At 40.5% G+C, this 17,818-nt stretch overlaps 1 protein-coding gene across 1 annotated transcript in view; it reads right to left on the bottom strand.

Annotated features, from left to right (window-relative positions):
- Window positions 1-3,616, bottom strand: part of ubl3a (ubiquitin-like 3a) — a 37,813-nt gene extending 34,197 nt beyond the window's left edge. Inside the window, exon 1 of the mRNA XM_040150259.1 lies at window positions 3,045-3,616. Within this exon, the coding sequence (XP_040006193.1) occupies window positions 3,045-3,071 (27 nt within the window). The 5' untranslated portion in view covers window positions 3,072-3,616. The remainder of the gene's footprint in view (window positions 1-3,044) is intronic.
- Window positions 3,617-17,818: the final 14,202 nt, after the last annotated feature.

The raw sequence follows: 17,818 nt of genomic DNA, 5'->3' as shown, positions 1-17,818 counted from the left end.
TCTCGCTGTTGCCATGGGGACCATTTCGACCCTGTCAGCACTTCTGAGATCTGCCTGGGGCGAGGTAATTTGCCCCCTCCCCATCCTTCACTCTTCCTTTCCCTCCTCTTTCTCTCCTTTGGAAAAAATTCCCATCCTCCATTCTCAAGGGGCACGACTGTTCCTTTCTCTCGGATTCATTCAGCCACAATGTTTGGCACCAGCCATCTCCTCTCCTTCTACTCTCACTCCCACTCTATACAGCTTTTATATGTGTGTGTGTGTTTGCATACGCTTACTTTTTCCACAGACCGAGAGGCGATTTGGGGTGGGGGGCAATCTGCCGCTGATTTCAACCACGCAGGATGAGTTAAATGCAGATAGCTGATATTTCCCCATAATTCCTCGGGGAACACAAAGAGCTAGTTTGATGTATAGACCGAGCTAAACCACAAAGGGGGGCAATTGCTGCGAAGATTTACACTGGCAAAAATCCAGTAATGTCTTACTTATGTAAAGAATTTGACCTTTATGTTTCTGCTGCAGGCACTCATAACATGAGCCAGAAGACGGGAGCTCTGGCATGAATAAAACCCATTCAAAAGAATGTCTTAGAGTTGGCAGTTGAAAAAAAAAAAAACGTATTATTTTACCGTTGGAGAAATAAACTTCATGCCCACACTGGAATAAAAAGATGCGATAATAATGTGATACTTCCCCCACAGGGAAATACTCAGAGCACAGATCAGGCTGAGCTATAAACCAGCTGGCAGGGATTCAGTGTGTTACTTAAAGACACTTCAGCAGGGTGGCTGGAGGCTTGAACCAACCTCCTCTGGCTGAGGGATATTCTTAATACACAGGGAAAATACTATTATGAGGAATATTACAGTCAACACTAGGGATTAGGTTTGATAGCATTTTTATGAATCTGAATCCAGTTCCAAATGCGTTTATTGAATCTTTTTAAGTAGTTTGTTTGGCGGGGAATGAAGACAAATGTCACTCAGTAACAAAATAAATTTCAGTTGTTTTGTGAAGCAAAAGATGTAACTTGGTATTTAAGAATCCAGCCTCCTCTGATCCTGTTCATAACATAAAAGGTCATTTTAATTGTGACTGATCAGCAGACAAGAATGACCCTGACACTAACAGAAACGATGGTAATTCACTATCGAGCCTAAACCCTGGTTGTACCATGTTGCAGAGTTGTCGGGCTTTCACCGCGTACTTTGTGTCTCTGCTCTGTGACGTTCATTAAACCTGCCCTTACTCATCTTGCTCCTCACTTGGTGGCTGTGCATCATCTGCAGAAGCCACAGGAAGTTCTGTGGCTTCCAAAAAAGTCAAAACAACAGAGAGAAAACAGTACCATTTCTACTTTATCATTCGGTGAGTATCAATTCAATAGAATCCGTGACCTGCGGCAAATATTAAATATTGTAGTTTTCTTGTTGACTTCCGGATCCAAAATCGAACCGGCTATCGGAACCCATCCCTAGTAAACACGACTGGACACTAACCCATGACACTGTGACCATATGAAGCCTCACACATCCATACCGTTGTTGGAATAACACAAGACCATCTATGAACGTTCTTCGGGATTCATGAGGATTTAGCCACCGGTCATGACAGATCGGAAAATGAAAGATTCAGCTCGATTGTGTCCATAATCCATGGAAATGTCTTGCGACGTGCTATACTTAAATGCTTTAGCTTTGACTGGGCCACGTATACATGGAGGCCGGCTCACCTCATTATCCCAACATCCTGACGACATAATGGACCTGCTGTTCAGGGGATCAGCCGAACTTGGACAGGCAGGAGTACAGGCACAGCTGGGATAGCTGATCTCTGCATGGGGAGGGGGGCATATTACGTGGTTTATCCTTTCTATACATAGACCTGAAGGTATTCTTAGAGCCACCGCACACTAGCGGCAAAGACGGCAGACATAAAACTGCCATGCAGAGGGGAAATATGTCTAAGATTGGGTCAACCCAACTCAATGCATTTTATACGCCCCCATAATTTGTGGGAAAAAAATTACCCATGGGAGGCTGACCAAAATCTTTATTATGAGAGATCATAACACACACAACAGTCAGTAAGCTAGTGTAAAACCGGTAAACAAGCCATTTGAGGATAATACCTGGTGGGAGTAAACCGGTAAAATCACCTGATGACGACCACAGACTTAAGGTTGCGGTTTAGCCTCCTTTTTTTAAAGCACCACTACGCCAGCAGGTATGACATAATGGGGTTGTGGCAGCAGCGCAATTACCAGTCTCACTGCGCACTCGAAAACAGAAAAGGAGCGCCTATCCTGCTCCTAAAACTCCCGTCTCTTTCCAAGCGTTGCCTTGTGTGATGCTGTAGGTTCACAAAATGTCAAATAGAAAACGCACAGCAGGCACCAGTGAAGGGACAGAGGCTCGATTTGATAAGAGCTCGATGGGCCGATCTGCGAGGAATGCCAGTTTTGGGTGAGGGGAGTTCAGACTATCAATTCCCCTCTTGGATTGATCGATACTGTTTCACCATTTCGCCTCTGGTGAACACCCATCCAGTTTGCGTTATCGTCAGGAGGCAATTCCGACTTTTCAAATCCTCCTGGATGTAAAATGCCACACGCCAGACAATGATAATGTGAGCCACAAACGTGAGAGCAGACTTGACAATGGATTGCAGGGCATGAGCGAGTTTCAGGACTGTGCAAATAAAGTTTCGTACTGTAGGGAAATCAATGGCAGCCAGTGACTGCTTGGAACTGAGGGGAAAAAAAATGGTATATAGCGTAGTTGGGGAGGTAAAACTTGCAAACACACTCATAAGGACCATATCAGTTCAATTAAACTACAATCATTTACAAACCCAACTTCTAGGCTTTAAAGTTTAAATTCACTGCCACACTGGACCCATACAGTCTCAAAACCGTGGGGACATCCGATTAATGAAACCAGCAGCAGGATCCTTGTTTGAAGAACAGCCTTGCACGCTGCCGCATGAATAAATGGATGTAAATGGTAAAAGTGTGAAGAACGGACAGTAAATCCTCTCACCATGTCCGCTGGGGTGCTGGCCGTCATCGCGAAGGGTTATCCAGTCCTCGGAGGTGTTCACACACACACACGCATACACACACACCAGCAGACACACACACACACACACACACACACAAGGCAAGGACACGAATATTCCCTCTTTTCGTCTCCGTTGTAATAGCTGTCACAAGCTCTGAAAAACGCGTCGTTGTTGGGGTTTAGAAGAGGAAACAAAAACACAATTTATCCCTGGTGACTTGCTCTCTCTCTCTCTCTCTCTGTCTCTCTATCTCTCTCTAGCTCTCTCTCTCCGCCTCTCTCTCTCTTTCTCCACAGTCAACACAGAGGTAGTCAAGACGTGCAGCGCTTCCTCCTCTCTATTGCACAATCATGTCGCTGATCGTTTTCTTCCCCAAATCGGCAAAATGTAGAGGTGGCGTGTCTGTTAGTGGGGATACGCTGGCGACCCGGGGGGGGGGGGGCTCCTCCGACCCGCCAAACGTCAAGAATATCCCGCTTCAGAAAAGGTTGCCTACGCCATGCGAAAAAACCCGAAACTGCTGGCACATCCGGACACGGATCTTTTTTCGCTCTCGGTTAAAAAAGAAAAAAAAAAAAAAAAAAAAAATATATATATAGCTATACACACATATATATATACATTTATATATATATATATTTATATATATATATATATATAAATAAATATATATATATATATATATCCGCAAAGGTTTAACGGTTACCGTCCTCTGATAAACTCAAAGACGTCCGCCCGGTTGGTAGAGAGAGGCGTCAAAATCTGTCGGTGCTTCACTTTAAAAACGAGACTTTGTAACGATTGTTGTCAATGTTTCCGACTGCGCTGCTGCGCCTCCACTACCAGTCCAGCTGTCATCCTGCCTCTCAACTAACGACAAGCCCCTAACGGGGCGGGGGGAAGTCACACGGAACTTCCGGCTTCATTTTTCAAAATAAAACACTTTACTCTTTCATTTTGCAGCGTTCATTTATTTTTCTTATATATGTATATATATGTATTTGTATATATATATATATATATATATATATATATATATATTTTTTTTTTTTTTTTTTTTTGGAACGTATTAACTGTAGATACAGACATAATTGGAAATTGACGTTTTTTGTTTTTTTTTAAATGAATTTGCTTTCTTTCTTTGGAACCAGAAAAACATTCAGATGAAGTGGACAGTCAGAGTACACTGTTTAAGAGATTTCAGTGAGGAAACCACACAGAAACTTTAAAAATCGGTAGACATTACACCCTTCATTATATATTTTTGACTTAACACGTAACAGTTTCTGTATATGTGTGCATGTAAAAAAGAAAAATCCAGAAAATGGGAGCAACACAGCAGGGAAAATAATTAGCAAGAAATGGGGTTTGCATTCATCCAGCTCCTCATTTTGTTACTGAGAATGATTATTCAGATGTTACATTAATCAAAACAATCATGTTATATAAAGTCAACATATTTTTCCTTATGTAGCCTTTTGCAGCAGTGGGAGATACATTTATATAATTTGAGCAATCAATAATTCACAATGAAAATACTTTACTACAATTGCATTAAAAACTGTTTTTAATTAACAGAAATAGAAATACTGATCACAAAATGAACTTAAAGTATGAAAAGGTTAAATCAGTCAAAATGCAGAATGGTTCCTGTCAGTGTTACATTGTTATTGTATTGGAATATTATCACTGATGCTTTAACATGTAAGCAGTACAGTAAACAGTACCAATAATCAGGTCCTTCATATAAAAAGAGACTCAGAGAGTAGAAATGGTGTCTGGGGAGGAAAAAATTGAAATTCCTCATATTTAATCATTGACAGCCTGCTATTATTGTTCTCATCCCAACCTCATCCATAACCCAAGAATGAAGCTTTTAGTCTTTGTTTTGCTGCATTAGAAAAATTAATCAAGCCTTTTCTGGACTTTTTTTCCTAATAGCAAACAATAAGAACATGATACTATATTGACCAAAGAAAATAACGTTTTTTTATGCCTGTAACCTCTGGGAAGGCCAAAGTTTATCGTCAGCTACAGAACAGCACTGATAGAGCTGGATTTAATTTCTTTCAACCTGAGTCTTCTTGGATTTCAGTGATACTCAAAACGGAACTGTTATATTTGCAGTCATGCACGGGGGCAATTGGTCTATTTAGAAGTGATCGGTGGTCAGAGAAGACAAAGCCACAAGGCTGGTCATCCTTGATCCTCCAGTGACTTGATCAATAAATTAGTGTTCGGGATTTCATGTTCCGTCATGAAGAGTGAAGAGTCGTACAGAGCTGAAACTATAAAATACTGGCCCTTGTTAAGCAGCACAAGAGATTTCTGGGGGCAAAGTACTGGTTTTATTGTATACATATGAACATATACAGTGAGTATTATATATAACATATACAAGGTATTACAGTAAAGAGTTGGAAAAAGACGTGACAGTTTTATAATATTAGTTCAACATGGTTGTGGGGTTATTTATAGCATGCCTCCAATTCATATGTAATATAATATCCTGACCTTGGTGAAGTGCTCTGCCTTGTCTGTGCACCTGTGTGAGTGTGCATCTGTGTTCGTGTGTGTGTGTGTGTGTGTGTGTGTGTGTGTGTGTGTGTGTGTGTGTGTGTGTGTGTGTGTGTGTGTGTGTGTGTGTGTATGTGTGGGCCCTGTTTCCGTCAGAAGTCGAGATGCGTATCGGCAGCAGGTCTGTCCTCTCTCTGGTGGACTGAGTGAAATCCATTGTGGCATCAGGAGTGGCTTTTTCTCTGAGATCTACAGGATTAACTACCTAATCTCTCTCCATAAAGGGAGAGTGGAGAGGGGGTAGAGAGTCTGACACACAGGCACACACAAACACACATACACACATGTACACACATACACACAAAGCATAAGCATGTCTGGACAAACACAGCGAGGTGTGAATGTGTTTTTGTTGGCTGCGTTTTCAAAATTAAGGTCAGTGCATGATTTTCAGCTAGTGAGCCAAGTAGGGCAGGAATACATTATTTTTGTCACTATCAATCATCTCTTGATTATTTTCTAACTGATTGATAATTGTTTAAATATAAAATAATAAAATGACAGAAAATATTGAAAACTTCCCAAGGCTCGAGATGACATCTTAAAATTGCTTGTTTTGTCGGACAAACAGTCTTAAACCAAAGGTAGTCAGTATAAAGATATAAAACCAGAAGCGTCACATTTGAGAAGCTTGATAAAGAATTAATCGGTCAGCGAAATTGTTGATTAATTTTATGTTAATTGATTAATCAGTCAATCGACTTTTTGTTTGAAGCCAAGACACACACGTCTTATGCTTTTTTTCTCAAACTACTGTAGGTATACACCACACGCACACACACACACACACACACACACACACACACACACACAAGATCTTTCCATTGTGTCCGATGTGTTGCTGCCAAGCCAAAGTTCATGTCGTACAAAGAAGATTAATTTGGATGTTTCAGATGTTAATGATGACACACACTACACACTTTGATTAGCGAAGTGAAAGTTTTCGGATGGAGTGGGGAGATTATGGCTCGTGCGGTGAGGTCATTCATTAAAATCAGTATAAAATACAACTGAAAGTGACACAAGAAGGACGGGTCTAAACAGTGTTCAATATACAGACAAGCATGCAAGACTTACCTTTTTGTACTTATAAATAGTGAATTCATCTTCTTCCAACTGCTAGCACTGTGAATAACTTTCATTGACGGCTAATACTATAATAGATTACATGAATGTGAACAAGATCTCGTGTGTTGATAGATTAGACTCAAGTCTTTTCAGTCATTGCGGTTATTTTTAGTAAAAATGGTCTGTCTTAAAAATAATCCAGATATAATGTTCAGCAGGGTATATAACTGAAATCTTATATCTTACATATGATCTCATTCTGCTTTTAAGGTTGTGTGGCAACGACTGGATTGCCTCATTGTCCCACCGTAGTTTGTCATCAAGAATGCTGACAGGATTTTTTTTTTTTTCAAAATCATTTTTTACCTCATTAATACGCAAATGTATGCAGCAAGGAAAAATCTAATCAGACCACCTACACCATACGGGGTACCTGTGGTTTAAGTATGAAGTTTCTACTATGTATTGTTCTCGAGTTATTGTGTTCACAAGAATGACGACATAATGTCCCCCATGCCATGTACGTTGTACGGTGGCAGGGAGATAAAAAATCCTTTAAAAGAAAAAAAAAGTTATTTAGTAAAATGTGAAGATTATTGCAGTCATGTTAAGATTTTACACAAATCTCCAGAGTTTGAGAATGGAGCAGTGCGTGTTTTTTATTCCATACATGACTACACGAGACTGGATGCAAGACATATTTTTTCCATTGGTCCTTGATTGTTTGAATTGATCCTGACGTCACAGTAAACCGAAACGCCTCTGTATCTCGCTGGCCATCTCGTATCTTCCAACTGAAACCAAAAAAGTATTTAGATCAAATGAATACAAGTGTGTGTGTGTGTGTGTGTGTGTGTGTGTGTGTGTGTGTGTGTGTGTGTGTGTGTGTGTGTGTGTGTGTGTGTGTGTGTGTGTGTGTGCATGCCTGTGTATGTACAGTGTGTGTATACAGCCTGTGTTTCCCTCCTCAGCACTTGCTTGTATTTGTTCCACAGTTCAGTTCTGTGTAATATGAACCGACAGGTCACCTCTACAGTCCCTCAGCTCCTCTCTTTAAGGTCTGCTGATCAAATATAAATGTTACATTTTGTGTAAAGACAATACAACTCTGTAATCCTCTAAGCCTCTTGACTATGTTCTCATTTAGATTTTCATCCGAGCACCTGCTGTCTCGCTCAGACCACACACAGACGTATTGCACGCATCAAACAAATGCACGTAAATACTGTAGAACACTGGTCATGAAAAGAAAACAAAATTAACTGCTTTCTGTGTGCTTCAAAGGTCAAAGGGCGTGATAAGAGTTTAGCCAGTGTACTGTATCCACTTGCACACTGTCAAAGAAGATGATAAACTTTGATCTATTTCTGTTTTCAGTCTGACTACAAAACAGTTGCTGCTTTTCGGCTTTGAAGGGCAGCATGCACAACACATTTGGTGGTTACCACTGCTCCATATATACACACAGACGCTCAGCATATCAGTAGTCAAACATCCAACTGCTCTGCTTACTCAGCCTCCCCATGTTTCCCAGAGATTATTAACATGCACCATTTGTCATCAGCTATTCTGAGATGCTGAAGCAGACTTTGACCTCAGACTGTTGTGCAAAGGTTGGCACTGGGAGCCACCAATGCTTCCCAACCCCAGACTGAGAGGACAATTCAGGTAGGCTCTCCCATAAGAGGTGTGAGCAATTATTTCCCTACCATAACCACAGTGTCCATCAGTCCCTGACTGAGAACGATCATTGACAAGGCCTGTGGTTGTCTTATTTTGAAAGGGTAAGCTCACCCTTGTAATGAATGAAATCTCACTTTCCTTTAGTGGCATACACCCATGCAGGTATTTTTGTGTGTAATATCATCTCTTAGAATTTCTGTGACCATCTTGATACAATGGAAGTCAATGAAATTCTGACTGCGGCACTCACAGCATTTCTGAATCCTCACCTCGCTGCAAACAGTTTTCATACAGAGTATTTTTTCTATTTGAAAATTGCTAATCTATAGCACTGTAAATTTGTCTGTGTATATGCCCTTTTTTTGTTCTAGTTTCTCTTCTCTTGCCATGAAATTTGGTATAGGTATCTATGATGCGCAGATGATGAATGCTAATTACTTCGGTGACTTTTCCTATCACACCACCACGAGGTTGACGTTTGTCGTTTTGACTGAAATGTCTCGACACCTATTGGATGGATTGCCGTGAAATTTGATTCAGACATTCATGTCCCCCCTGAGATGAACTGTAATAGCTTTGGTGATCCCCTGACGTTTCATCGAGCGCCATTGTCACATCAAAATTTAAGTTTGTCCAATACTTTTAATGGCCAAATACCTGCAAAACTAATGACATTCCCTTGAGCCTCAGCTGTATTTTGTGTTTAGTGCTAATTACCAAATGTTAGCATGCTGACATGCTAAACTGTGATGGTGAGCATTATACATGTTGAACATCAACATGTCAGCAATGTCAATGGGAGCATGTTAGCATGCTAGCACGGTAGCATTAGCATTTAGCTCAAAGCAGTGCTGTTAAGTACAGCCTCACGGAGCTGCTAGTATGGCTGTAGACTCTTAGTCTAGTGTGTACCTATAGATGAAGCCGGGGTATAACCGGAAGTAAGCAAGCTGTCATTACTGCAGTAGTACCTCACTTGCCTTAGTAATGTTACAGTGTATGGGAGTAGTTTCACTTCTTCGCTGTGTACACTGTATAGTGTATATAATGGCCAAAACCATTTGTTGTGCTGTATCATTACACTGACATGCTGACAAATTGGGTCTAAATGCTAAGATAGCTAGCATTTATACATCAAACTTTCAAGTCTATCCTGCGGTAATATGGATATAACTTTTTTTTTTAAATCTCAAAGCTGTTATCATGAATAATGAGTCATCTGTCCAACCCTCCATATTTTCACTGAACTTTACCACAGTACTGGTGGTTGCACTTGAGAGCGCAATAAAATAAATCAGCTTCCGGATTTGTCTGTCATCCACCTCCTTTCATTGTCGTGAACAGCTCTCGTGAACCATTCTTTCCCGTGACTGACAGTTCGGGCACAATGTCACCAATCCTCAAAAAGCTGCCTTTATTACTCAGCATCGAGTCCCTCTCACTGGCGGTAGCCTCAACCTGTGTTGGATTTGGCTTAGATTTACCAGGAGACAGCCTAAGCCTGAGCTTATCTACAATGAACTGTTGTCGAGGGGATCAGGAGGAGGTGGGTGCTCCTCTAATCTGCCACTTGTCTCGCACACTCAGTGGTAAATATACACAGGGATTTGTCCCAAGAGCCGTCTGATAGACCTTTTGCTGGCGGCTACATCTGAGATACAAGTTGTATCTGTGATTGCAAATTACTGCGTTTGAGTGTTTGCCAGTGGTCTATTGGGCTATATACAAGGAAAAGGGCAGTATTCACACACTGATCATAGTTAAAAAAAAACTCCCCTTGCCATTGTAACCAATTTGTCATCATCTCACGTTTTTGCTATCTGTGTGGCACAGAAAGGGAACAAAGTACATGCTCGGTGCTTGTATATTGTATCTACATACGCCCGCGACTGGGAGTGTAGATGCTTATCTGTTCTCTTTCTGTTTACCTGGGAGTGACAGCTACATAGCTTTTTATGTCTGTTTCTGTTTGTGCAAGTAAAATATGTTGCAGAGAGGTTCTCTTTGGTCTACATTAACTAGCTTTTTACACCCTCTTGCCTGTTAGACCTGTTCAACTGACAAGCTCACACTCACACACGGGCCTTAACAATGTTTGTGCATAACACAGAACACAACGCTACCAGTAAGGCTGTGTCTCTGTACAGGCATATCAGGTATTGTCTGATTGAATAATATCATGGAATTCAGCAGTTTAACGGGTTTCTCTCTCTCTCTCTCTCTCTCTCTCTCTCTCTCTCTCTCTCTCTCTCTCTCTCTCTCTGTGTGTGTGTGTGTGTGTGTGTGTGTGTGTGTGTGTGTGTGTGTGTGTGTGTGTGTGCTTGTCTATCTCAACAACTGTTTGATGTATTGCCATGACATTTTCTGTAGACATTCATGGTTCCCAGTTGATGAATCCTGAAGACAGTAATGATCTTCTGACATCTCACCTAGCATCGCTATTGACGTTGACTTCTTCATTGAGTGAAATGTCTCAACAGTATTAATATTAAACGACAGAAATTTGGTACAGATATTCATGCTCCCCACAGGATGCTGCTAATCATCAGTTCTCACAAATGCTTGTTCTAATTACACCATCCTCCTACAAAAAAAAAACTATGTAATATTTCCATCTTTCATTACTTTCATACTTACAACAATAATAAACCCTTAACATGTTTTATCAAAGACATTTACTCTAACACCACCCTCTGGCCAGTATGTACATTTAATTCACCAAAACTGCTAAGGATAAAAAGAATGGATCTCGGTTTTTATCCATCTAGCATGGTTGTAGACTCTTTTTTCTTCACAAACAACAGTGATTCTCTCAACTTGTTCTGTTTAGTTGTAGATTTTTATTCGGGGAAACTTATTCCAAAGCAGCTGTCTCTTATAAAAAGTCCAGAAAATTGAAACTCGAGTTATTTAACTTTCTATTCTTTCTTTTTTTTCTTTCTCTTTCAAGTGCTTGCCAAAATGAATGACCAAAACTTTTCTACTAGTATTTTTGTAAGTTCAATACGAATCGAGTTTATTTTGGTAAGTACTGCCTCCAAGAAGTAGCCATGCTGACACTATTAAGTCCAACACCTACAAAAGTTTTTGCATTCCCTCATCTACTTGGCTTTTATATGTTACCAAAACCAACTATCAGCCTTACAAATTAAAGTATTATAACCTTAAATAGTCTTAAAAACCCACTTGAGTACTGTGTGACAAAGTTTGGCTTAAAAGTGCTGGAAGTTTTCTCTGCCGACGAATGTTGTCTCTTGTTGGGAGCGGGTGCTGGTGGTGGTAATGGTCACTTGCGAAGGGCTTCAGCCATCGTTGCGTTTGCAAGACTGGAGGTTACAATACACCCTCTGGGCAGCGCTACTTCTTCATCCTCTCATCCTCTCATGTTGGACTGAGGGAAGACTGGACGCTACAGTGGCTCACTATCGCAAATTAGCATCATGAGAAGGGACAGGCCGGGGCTGGGCGTTTAGCATGCTAACTTCAGTAGAAGAAAAGAAGTAAGGCCCTGGCGAGTACAGGAATGAAGCTTGATGCTGAGCTTGTTACGTTTCTTCCGGACTGGTAAGTACACAGCTGTTAATGCTCACGATGGCTATGTAGTGATGGCAAAAAAAATACATATGGCACCTTTGAGAGGTTGCAGGTAGTGACTGACGGACACGTTTTCTCCTAGGGGCTTACTGTAGCTGTGTGCACTTGCTGCTGAGAATATTCAGGACTACAAAACCGGGCTTCAGGGCTGGCCAGATTCATTTATGTACCATAGTCAGACAGGAGACGTAGTGCTTGTTAGCCTGTTACCCTGTGGATATCATTCCTGATTCCTGCAGCCTGCGGAGTTTGGAGATACTTGCTGCTGCACTTTGATTAAGTTACACAAAGTTTTGTGCCTGATAGTGTTAATAATTGTTTAGCGCTTTGATTAAAATACTTTTAACGTCTCCAGGTTATTTCTTATATCTGTTACTGTCATAATACAACATACATATGAGGCGGTAGATTTTTGTTTATTTACTGTAAAAATAATACACATGTAGAATCAATAAAAATATCACAGTCCGTTGAGAAAAAAGCGTATTGATTTCATAAGTTATCAGCTTTATGTAGGCAACAGCGTCATATTTTGGGAGAATAATGAAGGGTATTGTTCAATTTCATGTTGGTGTCGTTGGTGTGCCCTGAACTCTTGTGGTTTGAAAGGTGCGCAACACCCAGTACCGGAAAACTCCGAATACTCGAAATACTTGATACATTTAGAAGTCCACACCTGGTATATACCAAGAGAAAATAACACATGAACATCCTGGCACTATTTCTTTCTGTCTTTCTGTAGAGACAAACAATGACTTTGAAAGAAGATACGTGATATCAGGAAGTTACTCAACCTGTAAAATGATGCCATAAAAGACAAAAAAACACTAAAAGAAAAATCTTGTTGTCCCCTGTGACACTGTACGTTTTTGAGATAAGTATTATCACCCTACCGGCCTGACCCTGCACGTAACATAACCATATGCATTCCTGTAATTTTGTCAGTTACAGTTAGACATTATTGACACACACACACACACACACACACACACACACACACACACACACACACACACACACACACACCCGTCTGCACACAAAACCACACATGGGCACACAGTCACAGTAATGCTCCACCAGGGTGTGGATGCACAGCTGTGTTTTTAGAGCAAGCCACAGGCAGTGCCAGCCTTCAAGTACCTGAGTCAGCTTCCACTTCCCTCTCCACCCCCCCCCTCATTTGCTCTTCCTCTTTCCATTCTTCCCTCTCTCATAGTGACTAAGCAGGTATAAAGTAGAGGCTGAGGTGGGGTTATCAGCAGTACACAACTGCCATTATGGCTCCTATGCGGATGTTAGTCAGTTATTATGGCACAAAATAGCTGGGATTAGATGAGTTATGGCCCTCTCTGTAGAGCTCAAAACAAAGACATTGTGAGGCAGATTTGATTGTGGCTGTTTCCCCTCCGTGGTTATTCTTCAGTCACATAACTTTGTAGAAAAGTAGATTCTGTTCATGCCATCTGCTTCATTTGGTCCTCATTCAATGGGCAAGTGTCACTCTACCAAGCACATAACAGGATTACATGTAATTTTTGCAAAGGTCAGTCGTCATGTTGCCATTGTTTTTCAGGTGGTTACTTGATAGGTGTTTGTTCCAGGATGCCTCTTTGAGTCATCATGCTGAGCCGTGTTGTTGTTGGGTTTTGTTCTTTGTAAGAGGGAACATGGCAGATTCGTCAACACCGACTGTTTGCAGCACTGAAAAGAAAAAGGCAGACAGAAAAAGTGAGGTGGCTAAACGAATTCAAACCAGACTCACCGACCATGAAAAGAACATAATCTGCAGGGGTACATGGGGTAAATCCGGTATGTCATCACAAACTTCTGGTCAACACACACACAGACTTGCACATCAACATGAACCTGTACATTAGGTGGTAGTTTTTGACATATGATGCATGTAACTATTTATTTTTCCCGCTGTCTCAGTCTTCCCTCTGTCTATATGCTGTATACTACACAATGACACAGCAGTATCATAAAAATATAGTTAAATACATAGATAGAAACATTATTTTTTTATTTGAAGTTGTGTTAAATCTCTCTGAATAAGAGATTTAGTTGTCAATCGGGTGCGGTTCTGCTGTCAGTGCCTCACATCCTGCTTTGGCTTCCATCAGCTGAAATGCGCTGGCTTAACATCAAGAGAGGATGTGCCTGTTTGTACACTAACACACTCACACACACAAACACGCCAAATTGATTAGGCACCAATGGCCTAAAATTATGTGAGTGATTTAGGGTTTTTGACCTTTAATTTAATTACTCCCAGTGAAGGAGATCCAAAATTAAATCATCGCTTCCTCATGATACAACACAATAAAGAAAGTGCAAGAAATTATCTGAACAGTCAAGCAGCTGTTAATCTGTTAAAAGAACAACCTCGAAAATTACTCCGCAAGATGCACACACTATTTGATATTATGCACTCACATCTACAACACAACAACACAAACTATAGACTCAGAGATAAACATGGAGTTCAATCAACAAAATAAATGATATTATTTTGCAAATTATATTAAGTTAAAAAGTTAATAAGGTTAGTATACATTGGAATGACATAGTTGGATTTCATTGTCATTGAGGTGTTAATGATATTGTAACCACCCCTATAGTTAAACAACATTGCTGGTGTGTCCATAATGTGTGTGCACTGTATTTTTTTTTACTAATATCCAATCAAGTTGTAAATTATAATCAGTATGATGTTTTTAGCTGAAAAAACCATTCCATTAATGAATGTGCCAAATCTGTGTCCTAATTCTACATAGAAGACATTAATTTACGAGAGTCTGATAATACAACCCACTGGCACATATTTACTCATAATAACCATTTCAAAGTACTATGGAGCCCCCAAAGTCCCGAAAGATTATATATTTTCATTTTACTGAACATGTCCGCATAAGATCCATAACTTGTGCACATGGCATATTACTTGCGCAAACAAGATCCATTTCTATCTTTTAATCCTCTTTTCGAGACTTCAGGACCAGACCTGTGTGAAAGAAAAAAAATGGGGCTGCGTTCGTGGGAGCTTGTCTTTCATGTAGTGGCGAAACGATGAAATATGATTAGGGTTGGTTTGAGTAATAGATGCATGACTCTGGATCCTTATCCGTCACCAAAACACCAAGGTTTATAATACCATGAGACAGGAGTTTTACAACTCCGTAAAGTTATCACAGTGATGATCCTTTTGTCTTTCATTGAAAAAATCTTGAGGCAAACGCTGCTCACGTTACACATAACAAACAACAAATCCTCCAACTTGACCGATCATATAGGTCATTTGTCCCTGCCCTCTGACATGACCCATAGGAGTGTTGCATCCATACAGGCAGGCGATATGCCAAAGATAAACTGATAAAAATCACTATGGAAAAATAAGTAACTAACCCTTTCATGTGACGGGGCCGTGGTAAAATTTTAATTAGGTTCAGGCACAAAAACTACTTGGTTAGGTTACGGGAAAGATTGTGGTTTGGGTTCAAATAAGTGCTTTGTTAAGGTTAAAGGATCTTTGTCATCTTGGTTACAATCATAAACATGTGGTTAAGGTTATGGAAAGATTGCGTTCAAAAGAAACAACGCTGACACATGTTCAAGTCCAATGTTTTGCTGACCCATCCATCCACCCCGACCTCCTCCACACACAGCCTTTTCTGCTCTATAACAGCGTCACCTGACTTCCTTCTTCCCTTTGACACTTGAAGATAAAATGGTTGTTTAGGGGCATTAGCTGAAACAACTTAAGCTGTCTGACACGACCACTAGAGGTTGCTTAACAATAAAACGTAAATATGGCTTGCAATAAGCTGCTTGTACAAATGACCTATGGGGTCATGTTTTTATGGGAGGATGGCCTTGTTACAACATAATCTTCAAGGAATTTGTGCTTGCATGTGTTGGATTGGCCAATGGAATACCTCACCAGATGACGTTGCATTGTATTGTGCGGAAAGTGGAGCCAAAATATGAAACTAAAAGAGGCTCAAAAGCTACGTCGAGCAGCAGAGGGTCACTGTTCTTTGCGGATTTGTTGGAATGAGCAACCCTTTTCATACTGTATGTTGTAATTCAGTGTTAGCATCAAAAATTTTAATCAATGCAGGTTTAATGTCTGTAAAGTCTTTGCAATATCTGATTCGTATTGTTGCAATTCAACCACTTCAGAGACATAGTATCTAGTGCTATAAAATGGTTTTAACTACCTGGCATAAATGTACATTTCTTGTACACTTTCTGTATTGAGGAGTTACACATTAATAAAGTCTTTTCTGTTTATCTCTCTATGCAAACAATCCCAGCTGTCTTAGAGAGAAGGGATATGGCTACATAAAAATTAAAACATTATCATTGCTTCCCATTGCTTGGTGGTTTGTTTGATCAGTCTGTCAAATGTCGAAAGCCATACAGAGCCAGAGCAGTCCTCTAATTAGTGTATAGGAAGTACTGAACTACAGAGATGTCTTATTTGCAATTCCCATCTGAGAGATGTTTTTATGTTGGCTCTGTGCTTGCGTTATAATAAGTGTAAATCAAACCTATATTGTGTTGATGTAAAGACCTTATCACCTTATTCAGTCTTCTGGTCTCAACATGCTCCAAAGACTGCAGCAGCAGTACACCAAAGCCAATTCCACTCATAATTTATTTATTTATATTTATTTATTTATTTATGTAGCCATTTCAATACCATTCACTCTTATTCATATCCTATTTTCCTCCTTCCTCCCCTTCCTCTTTTCCTCCTCCCAAATCTTTCTGTTAATGCAATCATCTATGGTTCTTCTTTCAATATTGAATTAAGACAGTACTCGGAAAATCCTCTGACCTTTCAGTTTTATCTCAAACTTGATTTGTTTGTCTGAATAATGGACCAACAGCACAAATTCACAAAAGTACAAGCTGATGGCGGGACTCAGTAGAGAATGTAACTGACAAAGGTATTGGTAACAGTTTAATAAATGGATTTTTAACACTGCTGTTAAAAGCACATTTCTTATTTTTCTGATGCTTCCCCTCATTTGTTTCTAATCTGTTCTCCTACAGTGGCTACAGGAAGTATTCAGTATTCTCTTCACTTTCTGCATACCTTATTGCCCACCGATCTGCTCTCAATAATCCATAATGACAAAGTGAACACATTCTTTTAGACCTTTTTTGAAAAATTCTAAAAAAAAAAAAAAAAAATCAAAAACTGAAGTACTCACATGAATGGAGTATTCACATTCATTGACTGGAGTCTACCTGTGGCGAACTGAATTGAAGGGCTCTCTGGAGCTCAGGGAGGTGACAAAGAGCCCAGTGGCTACTCTAACTCTAACAGCCTCAGATGTGATGGGAGAATCTCCTGCAAGGACGACCGTCTCAGCAGCACTCCATCAATCAGGCCTTTATGGTAGAGTGGCTAGACGAAAGCCACTTTGAGTAAAAGGCATATGACAGCCCGATGGAGTTTGCCAAGCAGCATCTAAAGGGCTCTGAGGGCGCGAGGAAAAAGATTCTCTTGTCTGATGAGACAAAAACGAAACCCTTTGGGCAGCACTTTAAACACTATGTCTGGCGAACACCAGGCACTGCTCATCACCTGGCTAATGGTGGTGGCAGCATCATGCTGTGTGAGGGTGCTTCTCAGCCGCAGGGACGGGGAGACTGGTCAGAAATGAGGAAGGGATGAATGCAGCTGAGAGGGTCCTTGAAGAAAATCTGCTCCAGGGTGCATGCGACCTGAGACTGGGGCAATGGTTCACCTCTCACCACGACAATGATCTGAAGCAAACGGCAGAGAAAATGCTGAAGTGGCTCCGGGCCAAGTCTC

This window comes from Xiphias gladius, chromosome 17 (genome assembly GCF_016859285.1).
Source record: "Xiphias gladius isolate SHS-SW01 ecotype Sanya breed wild chromosome 17, ASM1685928v1, whole genome shotgun sequence".
In the NCBI taxonomy this organism is placed as follows: domain Eukaryota; kingdom Metazoa; phylum Chordata; class Actinopteri; order Istiophoriformes; family Xiphiidae; genus Xiphias; species Xiphias gladius.
This window is presented reverse-complemented; position numbering and strand designations above follow the sequence as displayed.